The sequence below is a fragment of the Protopterus annectens genome, chromosome 13.part0 (genome assembly GCF_019279795.1).
Source record: "Protopterus annectens isolate FY-2018-M chromosome 13.part0, PAN1.0, whole genome shotgun sequence".
Taxonomy (NCBI): Eukaryota; Metazoa; Chordata; order Ceratodontiformes; family Protopteridae; genus Protopterus; species Protopterus annectens.
In genome coordinates this window covers 1,352,416,916-1,352,435,275 of record NC_056747.1, presented here as the reverse complement: position 1 = coordinate 1,352,435,275, position 18,360 = coordinate 1,352,416,916, and the positions used below count along the sequence as shown (strand labels likewise).

General features: G+C 38.5%; 1 protein-coding gene across 1 annotated transcript in view; it reads left to right on the top strand.

The window, feature by feature from the left end:
* Positions 1-738: 738 nt before the first annotated feature.
* PSMC5 (proteasome 26S subunit, ATPase 5) overlaps positions 739-18,360 on the top strand; it is a 468,796-nt gene continuing 451,174 nt past the window's right edge. Inside the window, exon 1 of the mRNA XM_044055381.1 lies at positions 739-848. Within this exon, the coding sequence (XP_043911316.1) occupies positions 825-848 (24 nt within the window). The 5' untranslated portion in view covers positions 739-824. The remainder of the gene's footprint in view (positions 849-18,360) is intronic.

Below are 18,360 nucleotides of genomic sequence, written 5' to 3'. Positions count from 1 at the left end.
AGAACAGGCTAGGTACCCCTTGCTGAAAGGACCAGGTCCATTCAGCCAAAGAAATCTGTACTGAAGGGACCTAAAGTGTACTACTCTTCCGAAAGCCTTCTTTGTATTCTATGAAAGAAACTCCTTTTTCTCACAATAATTCACCTTCTTTCACAAACCAGGTTATTCCCCTGCTTTGTGTTACCAACTGCAAGATTTTATTTTAAATAAATGTTAACTTTAGTCTCCCTTTCAGTGAACGAGTAATTTTGTAAACTGCAATCCAGAATCTTTTTTCCTGAAATTTGTTTTTTATACAATATAATCTACTCTGCTTTAGATGAAAACAGGTTAGGAATTATTCCTTTAAATAAACTGTAAAATATTTATAAAGAAGTTAAAATATCTTTCAGTCCTTTTCCCCTACAATCTATTCTATTAAAAAAGTTAGATTCCATACTCTGAATGGACCCTGACAGTCATATGTAATATACCATACTGCCTCATGTTTATTAATAACTAGGTCCTTTCAGCCAAGGGAATCTAACCTGTATTACGTGAGAAGGCTAAATTCTATTACTGCAAAGAATGTCCTCTTCCCACTAGAATCTAGCCATCTCAGTATGAGCAGGTTAGAGTCCCTTGGCTGAAAGGACTAGATCCCTTCAGCCAAGGGAATCTAGCCACAACCGTACTTTGGGCAACAACCGACATTGCGGCGTGCAGGTTTGTCACCCCTGACAACATATCCGGTTTGTGACCTTCCTGACGACATATCCGGTGCATGCTGGAAATGTGTACCTCGCAAATTTGCCTGAGTCAGTGTTTGGTGTGAAAATACAAGGATGGTGACAGAAGGGCCTGAGCAGGTACTGTACTAAGGAATGTTAGATAAAATAAATATTAAAGTTGTGTGCTTTCCTGTTGAATGCGCTTTGCTGCCACGAAAGAAACCTTCGTTTGCCGATTCCCAGCAGTTTGACATTGTCTTTTTGTCCTAGCAGGAACTGTTTGATTTGATAAGTTTTTCGCGTTGTTCCATCATACCAGCACTTTAACCCAGAATATTTCTAGCTTTCAAATGTCATTTCTCTTTCTGGAAGTGTGCTAAAATGTATCCAGTATATTTTTTGCGTTATATTTTGTTAACTTTATGAGCCAGTATAGATAGCTTTTCCAAAGCATATCTCTCAACCTCTCTGTATTAAAAAAAATCAAAATAATGCCTTTTGTAAATCATAGCAGAAGAGATCAGCAAGAGGAGGGTTTTATATTTCCAAATAAGAAGTTTTTATATTCTCATCATTATATAGTGCTATGGAATCTTTGAATAGACTTGGTTTAATTAGTTAATAAAGTATATGCTCCAAAACAAGTTTGACTTTATCAGGAACATCAGTATATGCAGGAGGAGCAAGAGTAACTCTTGAGGACCACACTTGTCGCAGTATTTCTAAATTAATAGCATTTGAGAAGCATACCTCACGGTGTGTGACAAAAGGTTTTTTTTTTTTGTAGCTGCACGGTGCGATATGCATACTCCTTATTTAGAAAATGCAACATGATATGTTAACAGTATTTGAAAAAAAAAATCTTTCTTTTTAAAATTGTACTGTTGACTATGAGCATTCAGCATTATTGCTGGAGTTAGAGATTGAGTTATGCAGTTATATTGTAAGAAGTTTATATTGCAATGTAGTAAAACATAGGTAATTTATTTCATTTGCACTTTAATTGGGTTAGTCTCTGTAGACCAGAGGTCTCTTTTCAGGGGATACCCAAGGTGGTATTCATTCATACTAGGGAAACATTTGCCAGGACATTGGTGGACTTCCCCTGCTCCTTTTTTGATAAGAGCCAAGGGATTTTTTTACATCCACCTGAACTATCACCAACTCTGGCAATAGAACCTTGATTTGAAGTCTCATCCAAATGATGATACACTCAGAAGTGTACAATCTGTCACATCTCTCTTTTCAACGGGGGATGTTAAGTTTCTATAAAATTTTATGGGTGAAATATTTTCTAAGATTTATGTTTTAGATTTTCATTCTTAAAGTTCACAATTTTCACCTTAAACCTCTAGTAGAGCTCCACTCTTTTGGGAGATAGTACCTAGAATTATATTTATCATGACTTTTATGTTTTTTTTTTTAAACTGCCCTTTAGATATAAAGAGTCATGGCTAAAATCTGATGTTCTTCAATTAGCTGAAAGAGGAAATCTAATATCAGTAATACTCTTACTTTTTTCCTGTTAGAAATCTCTTAATAAATATTATTTAACTTTATTGTCCTGAGCAATCCTTAAGTGTGTCCATTAAGCATTTTCACATTTAACTCGTTGACTTCCTTTTCTTGAGAAAGAGAAGTAACAGCAAATTGTCTCTTCTTAAATAATTTGACAACTTTTATCGAAGTAGGATTCCACAGTTTTGGTTCTGAAGAAGAACTTGGTTCTCTTTGAGAATTTTGGAGACTGAAAACTTAAGCTTAACAATAGAATTAGTATTTACTTACAGAAAGAGTTAACATATGCAATCCATCTGTGCTATCAACAGTTTGAGAATGTTTGCAAGGTGTTAATTCGCTGAGTCATATGGCATGTTAATAGTTATGATGTGTAACTTTCTCGCATTATGACTTAAAGTTATGCTTTTTTGGTGTGATATTTTGCAAGGGAAAATGATGCTTAAACTTTTAAGTAATACAAATTTGGTATTTTAGGTCTGTTTCTTTTACACACAGTCAAGTTAATTATGAAAAAGCTATATGCTATCCTTGACTCCATGTGTAAAATTGGGAAAAAGATGTGGATGATGTCTGGATAGATGTTTAGGGGTCAATTAGAAGTTAGTTAATGAACAATGTATATGTTTTAAATTGCAAATGTTAACATTTTAATAAAATAAAAAAATGGGATTTTGCTTCTGTGCTGCAATAAGATAAAATTAATTTATTTGTTGTCTTGAATATTTTAATTTTTTTGAGCGATTCAAATGAAGATTCGAAAAGAGAAAGTCTTGAGTGTCCAAGGCTTGGTAACCTTTTTTGAGCAAAGTGACAACTCTGATTTCTCTCTCGCATATATTTTTAAACACATTTGATAATTATTTTTCATAATTTGTAATAGTTTGCTTTATGTATGCAAGAAGTTATGTCATAAAAGCGAGAATGTAAGGCTGTGAGGTCCTATAGTTGAAGATGCTCTCCTGTGTCCCTTCCCAGTGGAGTGATAAGTAGTGTGCTTGACTGCTGTGCTGAGCAGCACAACTCAAAGGTTGCCCACCCCTAAACTGAGTCAGTATTTAAAGTGATAATACACCAGTGTTGGATTCCCTTCACCTCCGCTTGCTTACGCTTAGCAAGTCAGTTAACGGGCAGTAATCCTGGGCTGCATCCAAAAAGGGTCCATGTAAATCGGTGCTCTACCTGAAAAATGCATAGGTATAAATAAATAAAATATTAAAGATAAAATTAATCGTGACAAGATTTAGAAGTACAGAGTTGTCATTTAAGGGAAAAGATAATTTTCTTCAATTTGGTTTATATTTTGACGCAAATATGTTCTTTGACTGTAGTAATATGGATGGTGAAAATTGATATCAGTGAATGCTGTCATTTTAACTGGAGCATTATATTTGACTAGTTGAATTCTGCAACAACCAGATGAAAGTTCCATATATGAAATAGGCAAATATGGTAAAAAGAGGATAGCCTTGTTTGGTGCAGACTCATTATTGAAAGAAATGCGGAATGATTTTTGTAAAGCATTTTAATATGCACCATAAGTACAGAATGCAGAATGATTTGTGTAAAGCATTTTAATATGCACCATAAATACAGAATGTAAGTTAAACATGTGAATGTTATGAATTAAAACTTGAAAGTATACATGGTCAAAGGTTTTGAATGCATCTTCTGAAGAAGCCAAAATAGTTTATCAATAGTTTATTATGAGGTAAAATTGTACAAAGTATGGACTTTTGGTCATAGGTCTATCTTCCATACTGAAATGAAGGTGGATTGTATGATAGATCAGGTGAGAGTCTTTAGGTCAAAATAGTACAAATATATTTGTCCAAATTAATCAAAGTGATATGTTAAGCTTGTGCTTTGCAGAATCCCTGCAGTACTCCACTGGTGACTGGTCTCTTTGTGGAAATTACTTCCTCTATTTTGTTTTTTTGTGTCCTATCTGAGCCAATTAGCAGTCTAGTTGATGATAAATGGGGAATAAATCTCTGTATTTAGCTTTTCTGCTATGGCTGAGCAGAGAATTGCCAAAAACTTTGGGTAGGCCGAGGTAAGCGTTGTGCACCATTTCGTCTTCATCCCCTATTTTGGTGACCTGTATGGAAATATCCACCAGGTAGAGAAAGCGAGACCTACCCTTGACAAATCCAAACTGAGACGGGTCCAAGGTTTGGAAGTTCCTTTTGCTCTGATTGATTAGTTCCATGGTGTTCTTTCCATGTATTTGCATATGAGGCTGTTCAAACTTGTGGATTTGCAATTGCTTGGGTCTGTAGAATGTTTTCTCTTATGCATAGGAATGACTGTTTTTCATTCGTGTGGTACAAAATACATACATGTAAACAAATATTTCAAGCATGGGCATTAAAAGCCCTTCTAGCTTGCCAATATAACAGTTGTTCCCATAAGTGTCCAGGCTGTTCTTAAAAATATCTAAACTAGTACTTGCTTTAATGTAATTTGGTGGTCTGTTCCAAGCATCAGCTACTCTATCAGAGAACCAATTAGCACACTTCTCGTTCCTGTAGAATCTTCTACACAGGTTATCTGATGATTCTCTAGTACTTTTTGATATCCCCAAACATTCCCAGAGGTAGTTGTCACTAAATGCCCTATATACCTGAATACGATCCCCTCTTAAATATCTGTAAGAGACACTGTACAAGTTCAGATATTTTAGTCTTTTAGAGTAACTTAAATTTTCACATCCATGGATGCCCTTGGTATATTTCCGCTGTACTACTTTCCAGTTTACTTCTTTTTCTTATAGGGTTTCCGTATTTTTATTCCACAATCAAGTTTGGGTCTTTTTTGCCTATACTGTATAAATCTTTTTTATACAACCTATAGTTCTATAACTATTATTAACCCATTGGTTGATAGGATTAGAAAAACTCATAGCTGAATCTACCCATATAACCAGGTCCTTAATGAGTCTACACTTTCAATCGCTGTGTGCTGCATTAAAATATTCACCTTTCAGTTTGTCTCCCAAATCTCATATGCTTACATTTTGATGTATTTATCAACATATTATTCTCCTGTGCCCAAATGGTCAATTTAGTCAAGTTATTTTTCAGACATGCCTTATCTGTAACTCATAATCAGTTTACCCAATTTCAGGTCATCTGCATATAGACAGAACACCTCAGATGAAAAAGTTAGGTCTGAGAGATACAATCTAAACAAGTAAGGGCCTAGGACAGAGCCCTGTGGGATATCCTGACTGTAAGCAAGGATTTAAAATAAAAAATCCAAACTTATACGTGGAAAGACCAGTTTAATAGGACACAGCACAGAATCCTGACGACTAAGCCCTTTCACCGTAACAATGGCTTCATCAGATACTGTTGGGTGGTACAAACAACATTTAAATAACAAAATTCTGTTACCCAACCAATCGGCATTCAATGACATCATCACAGCACTTTTAAATTTAAACAAACGGATGATAAACTATAGCACTAAATATTATCTATTCAAAATCTAAAATATGTATAATATGTAAAAAAGTACTTTTTACCAAAAGATGTTAAATTCAACCTGTACTTGAATTAAACTCTAACACAGATCTAAAAAATGTATAAGACCTTTTTATGTACAAAAAATGTGAAACGTTCATATCCTAGTGGCTTCCTTTTTATGTACAAAAAATGTGAAACGTTCATATCCTAGTTGCTTTAGTCTTAAGCAGAGGGAGAATAGCAATACTGTCATTAAGTCCCGGTGGGTGAGTGGCATTTAATCTAAGTTGATACATAGTCTCCAAATTTTCCACCTTGAGCTTTAAATCACCCCCTCTTTCATTGCATTTCACCCTGTCTATAACAAAAAAAATAATTTTTTGAAATTGGCACAGTTTAAACTATGCCTGTACAATGCATTGTGAGCATCTTTAATTCTAATGGCCCTGACATGTTCAGCTATACTTTCCCTCAGTTTATGTACAGTTTTACCAACGTAAAAATGTGTGCAACTGGTGCAGGTTGCCACATAGACTAACCTATTAGTGTTGCAACAACAGCTACCAGGGCAAGCTAATGTACGATTATAACCAGTGACAGACACTTAAGGGCCATAATTGATTTACTTAACATGCCCTGCACATTCCGCATTTGTACATTCTAGAATCAAGGATTTTTTATAAGGATTTTCCATAATATATTTTACATTCCTCCCTCAACTATACACTATCCTTGGTTTGGGTCCTAAGATCTCCTTACATGTGTCTCATGTGAGACCCAAAGCCATTGTTTTGATGAAAGCGCTTAGTCGTTGGGATTCTGTGCTGTGTCCTGTTAAACCATTGTTTCCACATATAAGTTTGGATTTTTTATTTTATGTTCTTGGTTTTTGCTTTGTTTGAAGTGTTGCTTGGTTTTGTACCCAAGGATTTCACCTGTCCATTTGATATATATTTGGCAAGTCCTATTTATTAGCCATGCAGCTATTCATCTTATCAAGCGTACATCACTACCTAGTTGTACTAGTTTATTCATCAGTGTTTTGTGTATGACCCTGTCCAATGCTGAAGTTAAATCCATATAAATTACATCACAATTTTTCATTTATACCTGTTATTATATTGTTATAGAACATCATATTACAGGTGGTAATGGATCTATTTTCAACATATGATTGCTGATGTATGGTTCCAAGTCCCAACCTATCCAGTTCTGACAACGTATCCAATATTACCGTCTCCATTATTTTTCCAAAACATGAAAGTAGACTTAAGGGTCTATATGATTCTGGGTTTGTCCTACTCCCCTTTCCCTTAAAGACAGGTTTAATAAGTGCATGTCTCCAGTCTTGAGGAATCTCTCCATATTTATATGACCTAGTGAATAATAGCTATAATGGTACTGTAAGTTCTTGCTTAAGTGTTCTCAGGTTATTGCCACTAATTCCGTCTCCTCCCAGTGCTTTGTTTGGGTCCAGTCTGCACAGTTCTTTTTCAATATAATCTAATTTTATTCCAGTATCTGGGGTTACCTGGATGTCACTAGGACAACTTATTACCCCTTTCTGTGGAACTAAAATGTTTTGCATAAGATTTTGTACATACATCTATGATCTGTTGTGTCTGAGAATAAATTTTAGAATCTGCACATGGTTTACCAGTTTGTGTGTCTTTACTCCTTCCACATCTTTGGATGGTACAGTGGTGTAGCGGGAGCATTGTCGCCTCTCGGCAAGAGGTTATCTGGTTTGATTCTCAGCTGAGGTGCCTTCTGTGCGGAGTCTGCATGTCCCCATGCGTTCGTGTGGGTTTCCTCCGGGTGCTGCAGTTTCTTCCCACGTTACAAAGACATGCATCTGGAGGATTTCTCCCCTGGCCTCTGCTGAAAATTGGCTTTGTTCCAAGTTGGACTTTTCCCGGTTAACAAATAATAAATAACCTTTTTATAGAGACAAGGTTTATTTATTTACCTATTATGCTCCATATCTTTTATATAAATTACCTTCAAATTGTTCTTGATCTTGTCTCACACTATGCTTAATCTGTTTGTCCAGCTTGGTTATTTCAGTTTTCAAAGTTGTAGTTCGACCTCTCTTCCATTTCTTATATTTTTTGTCTCTCATCCTAATCAGATATCTTGTTCTTATGGAGAACTTCCTACATTCCATCTGCATTTTTTCCACTGACCACCTCACTCCATTTAGTTTTATATAGTGACTGTTTTGGTTTCATATAATCTGCAATTATCCTTCTGTGCATTGGTTTAGGTTTCAGTTTGGCAGAATTATCTAGCAACAAATTAACCTTTATAACCCTGTGATCACTGCACATCATTGGTGGTACAAACGATGTTTAGTATGTTCCATCCCATTGTAGTTTTTTTTTTTTTTTTTTTTTTTTTTACAATCTGAAGTAATTGTTGTTCCTGAATATGCGTTGTGAATATTTTCCTTACTAACGCTGTTGAATCAATATTATTCCAGTTTGTTTCTGGTAAATTTAAGTCCCCAGCTAATGTTATTCTTCCCTCCTGTGTTTCATGCAAGAAATGTATGAATTCCTCTAGGTCATCTGCACTTGACGGTGGTGGTTTATACACACCCAACAGTTGTTATATGTTCCAGGGTTGTCTTTGTCAGTTACGCAGTCTATAGTATTGGCTTTATTACTGAGCATGTAATAATCACAGGTCTCATAATTATCTTTAATCCCTGTCATAACACCTCCACTTGATTTTTTTGTTAGAATGTCTGTTACAGTAAAAATATTTATACCCTGGCAGAACTGGTTTCCAGTCATTGTTCTTTAACCGTGTTTCACAGACATTAACATCAATCTTGTGGGAACGTAGTAACTTTTCCATTAAAAAAAAAAGTTATTATTAATGCTCATAGTATTAACAACCATCAGAGCTGCATCCAGTGCTGTTATCTGTAAACTGTTAAATTTTCATCCTGGCAAAAATCCTGCCTAGTGTTTGTCAAATATTGCAATATATCTGCTGCAAAAACTCTCTCCTGATCTTGACAAATGCACACCATCCTGTCTGAACACCAAAAGAAGGTTTGGACGCTCTACACATTTCCATTTTTTAAAACAGGGCATTTTCCATGTGGGTATTTACCCAAAAAATCTTTTCATTCACAGTGACCTGACTGTCCTTTCTAGAGGTGATTTGTGAAAAATATATCCTAACACCAGTACAAGCAAGAGGGCTGTCGGTTCCCTACAAACAGTCAGAGAATCCTTTTAGATGACATCATTTGTACCAACATGAATAAAATGTACCAACATGAATAAAAACGGATCCGTACTTCCTTACATTAAGGTGTTCCACGGCTTGTCTCACATTTTCTTCTATTTTTGCTCCTGGGAAATCGTAACACTATTCGATGTTCATCATCATCTCTGCAGATAGAAGTATCAGTTCCTCTAAATCTCCAATTACAAGAATATCTTTGCTGGCCAGCTCTGAAGAATCCTCAGCTTCTAATAGAGTAATGTCTGTTCTGTCAATTGTTAAAGGACAGATCTTAATCACCATTAGTCTTATTAATCCCAGTTTTTTTTGTCCAGCTGGTATTGTAAAGCCACAGCGTGAGCCATACAATCAACATGTGACTTTCTCTTCTTTTTTTCTAGAAGTAATGTTCGTCAGTCCTTTCACGTTTTTGACTTCTTCCTTTTCATCTGCCTCTTATCTCTTTTTTTTTTTTTTTTTCTACCTTCTCTGTTGGAAAACTGATGCCTTCTTCTGTAGACTGAAGGTTTTCAGGTAGAAAAATGTCATCATTCCCTGTAATCTGTGCGTTACATAACAAAGCAGTGTCCTTTTTTACTACGTATTCTCTTTCCTTTACAGTCATTAAACACTTTGTTTTTCTTCCTTGTTATTTATTCTAAACTTCTTCCTTTCTTTCTTTTTTGTTTCCTTCTAAACAAACTGGATCCTCGGATTGCTGAATACTTACATCCCTCATTCCAGAGTTGTCAGAGGCATTGTCTTGTTTCGTAGGGATTGAGTTATTTTTTTCAGAAAATAGATGCAGCATTTACTAAATGTGTTCTATGCCTAATATTATTTAGTTCATCAGTCCAGTCATTAATATATGTAACTTCTCCAAGCAATACCAATTACCCAAGTGCAATCATCGTCATTAAGTCGAGATTTACTTCTAACAGTGGTAAGCAAATCATCCAACCTTTGACACGAACACAGATCACCAGCTGTTACCTTTAAATGTACATAGTATTTTACACTGTACAATATTTGTGCATTAATAAATTTAATTGCATACTCATTTAAGGAATCCATATTCAGCTTCAAATGAATAAAATATTGTAAAAGAAAAAAAATAATCAAAATCCGTAACCACAGAATTCAAGAGAATTTAAATCTATTTATTTATATTTGTTGACCGGGAGTGTCCGACTGGACGTAGGTCCATTTTCAGTGGAGGCCCGGGGAGAAAAGCTTCACAGTTAAAATAAACAGACAGTAGTTACATTGGATTACATAGCGATTAACAATTTACATAGCAATTACTTACAACATATTTACAGATGAACATAGATAAAGATCAATTTCTATGACAAAAAAAACACGTACAAGTTCTGCAAGCCAGACAGAAGTTGTAATTCCTTTGTCACGTGTGAAGTAGCTTCTGCTCACTGTCACTCGTACTCGCACTTTTTTTTAGCAGTAAAGATCGGTAAATCACAAAGGTAGGATTGTTTAGATATACTCAGGATTTAACAGTAAAGATCAGTAAATCACAAACAAAGGTAGGATTGTTTAGATATACTCAGGATTTTCCTTTCATAGGTAGGTACTAGGCTATCGTCCCTGGGGCCTATACAAGCCCAGCCAAAAAGGTACTCTGGCTTTTGCCACCCAAGAAAATTATTTTCCTGTGCCACTGTCAAGCAGAGCCACAGAGGTGATCCCCGGGGTGAATTTCCTATTCCCCATCCAACCATCAAGATTTTTCTTGAGTGCTAATGAGGAGCTTTGTTTGATATAGATACGTAGTTTGTAAGTCTCTGGAACAGGAATATATCCCTCGAGCATGTTCTGTTTATTGTGGTGACAAGGTTTAGGTCCCTAGAGCATGTAGCGCGGAGGGATTGGGATTTCTTTAAGTGGAGCATGTCCAAAAGCTCTGGTTTGACATAGCTTTGTATGTTAGGCAGAGATCACCTCTGACAAGGCAATATGCGATGGAGTAAAGCTTGAGTTTTTTTTTTTTTAAACGGTCTGCGTAGGGCATCTGTTTGAGGCCGGTAATCCTCTTTGTGAGGTATTTCTGCGGCCTTTCCAGTTGTTGTAGATGTCTTATGAGGTACTTACCAAAAGGGGCATGTACTCTGCAATGGGTCTAATGAGTGGCGAGTAGAGGGGAACAATGACCTCTTCTTTTTTTTTTTTTTCTTCTTTTCTAGATGAGAAACCTTTTGTGATGAGGTGTGCCACGTAGGATTTCCTGACTACTGTGGCGATGTGATTATCAAAGGAGAGACTACTGTCCATCTGTGTCCCAAGGTCTCTTATCACACTTTCGGTGTTAAGTGTACTACCGCCTATGTTGTAGTTCATGGGTACAGAGTTTTTACCAAAGGGGATGACAATGCACTTTGTGGCATTGAGCGTAAAGGCCATGGCTTTGCACCAGGCATCTGTCTCAGTGAGGCCCTTTTGTAGGATGTCCACTTCATTAGGAGTTTCGATTATGGCTCCTAGTTTCTCCTAGTTTGCAGTCCTCTGCGAACTTCGTTAGCTAAAGACCTTCTGTGTGAGACTGTACTTCAAAGAAGTGGATACCAAACAGGAGAGGACCCAGGACTGAACCCTGTGGTACTCCACTTGTCACTGGTCTGAAGTCGGATTTGGTGTCTGCTACGTTTACAGTGTGGGTTCTGTCAGTGAGCTAGTTGGCAACCCATCTTGTGACATAGGGATTTATATCTAGTTTAGTGAGTTTATCTATAATTCCAGAGTGGGGGATGGTGTTGAAAGCTTTGGCAAGATCTAGATAGGCTGTGTGAACCAACATACCCTTGTCTACGGCTTTGGTGGCTGCTTCAAAGAAGTTATCAGGTTTAGGAGACGTGATCTGCCTTTTACAAACCCGAACTGGGTGGGGTCCAGAGTTTGGAGATTACCAATGTCTTTGTTTTATAAGTTCCATGATGACACGTTCTATGGCCTTGCAGACCATGCTCATCAGGCTAATGGGCTGTAGTTCCCGGGGTCTGTGGTGGCTCCCCCCTTGTGGAGTGTGATAACTGTCGCTGTGCGCCATTCGGCATGCACAAAGCCTGAGGTGAGGCTATGATTGAACATGGTACTTAGGTGGGGTGTGAGTTCATTCTGTAGTTCGTGTAGAACGCAGCCTGGGATGTTGTCTGGTCCCATGGATGCTGTGTTCTTGACTTTGGAGAGTGTGGTTTTTACCTTTGCAGCCGTGATTACAGGAGCTTTGCATTCTTCCGGTATAGAGATGGGCTCTAGGGGTGAGAGGGGGGTAAAGTTAGCACTGAACCTATCTGCCAGGATGTTGGCAATATCAGTTGGGTCTGTATATTTAGTGCCATTGTGCTGTAACTCAGAGCAGATCCGAGTGTTGCCCTTGAGATTCTTGACATAGCTGTAGAATGCTTTGTGGTTGTCTTTAGAATCCATGGCGATTTTGTTTTTGTAACTAGCTTTGGAGGATTTTATCAGGGATTGCAGCTTCTTACGGAGGCTGATGAGGGAGCTCCTCCACTCCATGGGATTTTACTCTGTGTTGCAACAGTTTCTTCCTTCTGTTGTAGAGTTTGTTTATGGCAGGGGACCACCAGATTGGTTTCCTTTTTTTGGAGGATTGCGTCTTGGTTCTGTTTGGGATAGCACGATCCATGCACTCTTGTAAGTGCTTATAAAGTGCAGTTGTGTAGGATTCAGTAGTTGTAAATGTATTGTCCATCTGCGTGGGTGTCATGAAGTTCACCACTTCTGTCTTAAGAAGCTTGAAGTTGGCTTTGGAGACATTTTTTACCATGGTTTCCTTAAAGGGGGGTAGGGGCAGGATGTGGATGTCTAGGGTAATTAGCTTATGGTCGGATCGGACCAATGAGGCATTAACTTCAGGTGTGTTACACCGGTCACTCATGTTGGTAATGACTAGATCTAGGATATTGTTGCCCCTGGTGGGGGTGTGGATGAGTTGATCCAGGGCATTGGAGTTTATGAATTCCAGAAAGCGTTGAGTGAAGGAGTTGGTACATGAGTAGTTTTCTCAGTTAATGGTGGGGTAGTTTAAATTGCCCATTATTAGGGTGTTTGGTTGAACCCTAATATTTTCCAGTACATCAAGAAAAGAGGAGTGGGAATCCTGGGGTATAATGGGTGATCTGTAGCAAGCTACAATTTGGATTGCAGTTTTGCCCAGAGTTAGTTGCATTTGGATAACCTTGGCTGCATTATGCTGAGCAATTAGCCTGGAGGTGTGGATATCCTTAATGAATATGGACACCGCTCTGTCTTTGGTGTTCCGGTCCAGGTTACATGGCCGAAAAGTGTGGTATGAGTTATAGGCTGGTAGTGCAGGGGTGCTCTCTGGAGCCTTGAACCAGGTCTCAGTCACTGCACAGATATCAGTGTTCTCCATTTTAAGGAGTGCCTTGACTGAGTGCATTTTGAGATTTAGACTTCTAGCATTGAGTAGCATCACCCTTAGTTTTTGCTTGCCTGTTCCTGTTACGGTGGTGAATTTGTCATTTGGACCTTGCCTAAAAATCTTTGTGAATTTATAGCTGTCTAAGCCCCTTGGGGTGGCTAGAGCTTGTCTGTCTAAAACCTCTCCCTCTCTAACAACAGTGAAATTTAAAGGTAAAACAACAAAATCTGAATCAAAGTAAGTCTTGTTAACAAGCTATCTCTTCCTACCTACAAACAGTTAAAAACAGTGATTACAATATAAATTCAAATAAAACTTCTCTTACCAGTCAACTCCACAGTAAATCACAAACTAAGATAGGATTGTTTAGTTATATGGATATGCTGAGATTGAACAGTGGTGTGAGGGGTGTGGATGAATTGTGCTTCATGCTATTTAAGATTCATTCAGGGATACTGTCAAGACCCATCGATTCAGTATTTATAGCTTTTGATGTTTGGTATTTTTAAACTCTGGTTCCATTTTATTCCACTCACTAGTTCTAACTTCTAAAGAAATCCCCCTCTTCCCTTATAACTCTTGAATAATTTCTACTACTCGTTCCTTAAATTTCTCTCATTACTGTGTATTTTTATCTTGGTTTTTATTGGTATATGATCTGAAATAGTTATTGGATGTGTCAAAGCTTTCAGCTAAATGCAAATTTTCTTGTGAAATATAATTTGTCAAGTCTAGCCTAGTTATTTTACTTGTGGAATAATACATAAATTCTGTCTCAAGTTCCTACTTCTAAATTCACATCTTCCATATGAAATATTGATGTCTATATCACATCAGCGAATGCTAAAAATAGCGAACGCTGATATATCTAACTTCAAAGTCCGAAAGCTGAAAAATGCGAAGGAACAGATCAGCAATTTTTTTCCCAGGGAAAAAAATTCACTGATCCGAAAAAAAGAATATACAGTCAAAATTAAGTGGGGAAATTCGTCCCCCCAACTTAAATATACCAACTCCAATATTGCACCACAGCGGAGAAAGCAACAAAGCCTGGGGAACAATTCGCTGGGCCGTTCCTTTGCTATTTTCAGCTTTTGGAGTTTTGAAGTTCGATATATCAGTGTTTGCAATTTTTAGCATTTGCTGATGTGATCTTCTCTTTCAGTGGTTCCCATTAGGGGTCGCCACAGTGGATCATCTGTTTCCATTTCTTCCTGTCCTCAGCATATTGCTCTGTCACACCAACCACCTGCATGTCCTCTCACCACATCCATAAACCTTATCGTAGGCCTTCCTCTTACCTGGCAGCTCCATCCTTAGCATCCTTTTCCCAATATACCCAGCTTCCCTCCTCAGCACATGTCCAAACCAACACAATCTCGCTTCTCTGACTTTGTCTCCAAACCGTCCAACCTGAGCTGACCCTCTAATATACGGATTCCTAATCCTGCCTATCCTTGCCATACCCAGTGCAAATTTTAACATCTTTAACTCTGCCACTTCCAGCTCTGACTGCTGCCTTTTTGTCAGTGCCACCGTCTCCAACCCATACAACATAGCAGGTCTCACTACCCTCTTGTAGACCTTCCCTTTCACTCTTACTGGTACCCATCTGTCACAAATCACTCTTACTGGTACCCATCTGTCACAAATCACTCCTGACACTCTTCTCCACCCATTCCACCCTGCCTGTACTGTCTTCTTCACCTCTCTTCCACACTCACCATTACTCTGAATTGTTGATCCCAAGTACTTAAACTCATCAACCTTCGCCAACTCTACTCCAGGGGTCCTCACCATTCCTCTATCCTCCCTCTCATTCACAGACACATATTCTGTCTTAGTCCTACTGACCTTCATTACTCTCTGCTCTAGAGCATATCTCCACCTTTCCAGGGTCCCTCAACCTGGTCCCTACTCTCACTACAAATCACAATGTCATCTGCAAACATCATAGTCCATGGGGCCTCCTGTCTGATCTCGTCTGTCAACCTGTCCATCGCCATGATGTAGACCCAAAATATTGTTGCATGTTTCTTCAGAAATCTAGCCTAATTAAGTTTTTCCCTAATTCCCACTGATACATCCTCACTGTTGTAAATCAAGTCCAGTTTGCACCTATATCTAATATTCCCTGCTAAAATAATTTTCTCCCCAATTTTTTTTTTTTTTTTTTTTAAGTTTCTAAGTATCTGTTTTTGGTTGAATAGAAATATACACAGCAGCATAATCCTCCAACCTTGCCAAAAGTCCATTACTACCACAAATCTACCACTATTGAAACCCCCCACAATGATTAGCATAATTACTTTCCTTTTCCATTGTCCCTAATACTCTGCTGAATATCCAGCCTGAAATCTTTTTTTGTCAAATTCACATGCTCATTTCTTTCCAGATGCGTTTCCTGCAACATGACTATTTGTACTGTACATTTTTAAATATAATTTGATATTTTTTCTCACTTTTGTCCGTATCTATAAGGCCATTTACGTTCCACGATAATATGGATAGCGTAGCTATTATGATAAAAAGCTATTGTTCCCACTTAATAATCATGATAGTTCAAGACTTTATTTTAATGAAAACCCTCAAACAAAAAACTAAATATATTTTCAAAACACCTGATCCCCTGTTAACTTTAAGCAAGCATACAGCACACAAGACTGTGTACATCTTCAAAACATGGTTTGACCCTGGAGATATGAACACTTGCCCCACGTTGACCTAAAATTAAGGTTACGCTAGCCAGCCTGATTGACATGGGCATCCTTGGGCAATACACTGTCTCATGTATACTGACAACCACTTACTCCTAAAACAAACAAATACTTTATGCGAGGGATGGAATTAAACTATGAAATTGGAATCTGTTCTTGCTTGACAACAAACCAGACATCAAACAGGTTGTCCAACACGCACACTTCACCTCTCATGCAAAATGAGGTCACGACACACAAACCCACGTATGTGGAGGTACTCACTGGAAGTCTGCTAAAAGATCAGAGGCCTCCCAAGCATAAACACTTGCACACACTGCTGTCCAAATAGAAACCACTATACATAATAACACATGCACCAGTGTCTCAGCAACAAGTACCGTTATGACTCTTGTCATCTGCATTGGGGCGAATGACTTGAGACGTACTTCTCTGGACTGTATGATGAGACATAACTAAACTCTCAAATTGTGTGTCCCAGGCAGGTATGACTCCAGCCCTAAGCAGCATTCTACCTTCGCCCAGGATGATGCCACAATATAAACAAAAAAAGATTGACTTCAACAGTGGTGTCAGTCCAGGGGAATCCAGTATCTCTTAGCCTGGGAAGACATGGTCAGCAGGCCACTCTGCTTTGCCAGAGATGGTCTGCACCAGTCTCCTCTAGGCTTTCAGATACTGGCAAAGGTGCTTGCCTCCTCATTATTGCCTTTTTAGGCAATGTCAAAACAATAAAATTTCCAACATCTCAGAATCCACTTGAGACAAACTCAAGCTTCTGTGCTTAATGCTAGGAGTCTGAACATGAAACTGGACTCCTTGGAAGATTCTGATGTGTGCAGTCACTGAGACATGGTTCAAGACTGCAGAGAGCTCCCCAGCAATGCAAGACTACAATGCCTTCCACACGTTCAGACCTCAAAATGAGCATGAAAGAACCAGAGGGGGAGGTGTATCCATCTTGAAGTCAAGTATACCTTGAGACTGGTCAAACAGTACGACTCTCTCAAACTTCTCCATATCCAGTTAACTGTAGTCAAAATACCCTACCGCATCATTGCTAGCTATAGGTTCCCCACCATGAACCATTAAAGCACACCACCTACCTGGACTTAACTGGAGTTGCTTGCCATACAGCCCAACACCTTAGTCATGAGAGATTTAAACTATCCGTCCATCGACTGGGTGACCTACATGAGCAGGAAACATGCTCACCCAGAGGTTCCTGGACTTTGTCAGTACAAATGCTCTGGAACAGATAGTCTGCACCCCCACAAGGGTCTGGGTCTCAAGTGTCCAAGACATAGTACACACCAACATGGGGGGGGGGAGGGGGGGTTACTGCACTCCCTCCAGTGTGATGCCCTCCTTGGTAAGGTTGGACCACAAATCAGTATAATTTGAAGTAACTGTTGAATCTGTCACTACCACAGGAGCAAAAAAATTACAAAACTTTTCCAAAGCAAACTACAGCTTCCTAAGCGATTTGTATAAAAAGTTTTATCTCCAGCAATCGTAGACAGCAATGACTGCTATGCAGAGGTGTACACACATGCCCTGTATAAACACTTAGCAACTATATAGACTCGGCTGTGCCTGACCGGATTAAAACCAGGTCCTCTTGAAAAAATAAGCCACTCTTGTGGACCAGGTATAAACAGATTATGTAATCAAAGGACGAAAAAGGTATCCAAGAACAAGACGGAACTGACTTCAGCAGAGGAAGAATCAGAAATCTTGTAAACTCCTCTAAAGGTAATTATGAAGGTGAAATAGCGTCCCTAGCTACGGACAATCATAAGGCATTCTTTAACTACGTCAGAAATATAAAAGGGAATGTACAGCTATGTGCCAAACTGGTAGTAGATGGTACCACTCGTACTATATCGGAGGAAATTGCCAACCTGCTAGCTGATAGATTTTGCTCAAACTTCACCCCCGTGTCCCACAAACCATACCTCAAAGCATGCCTGACACCAGTCCTTCCTAGTATTTCTAGAGATCAGGTTATACCTACACTCTCCAAGGTGAACAGACATGGCCTCAGTGGGACCAGACAACATCCCAGGTTGCTTTTTAAGCAATTTAAAACAGAACTTAGCAGACCCACTTAGCACTGTCTTTAACCATAGCCTGAGAATTGGCTTTGTTCCAGTAGAGTGGAAACAGCAACAGTAATCCCCTTTGCACAAATGGGGGCCATCAACTGACCCTGGGAACTATAGACCCATAAGTCTAACCAGCCACATCTGCAAAGCCATGGAAAGATTCATCATGGACCTTGT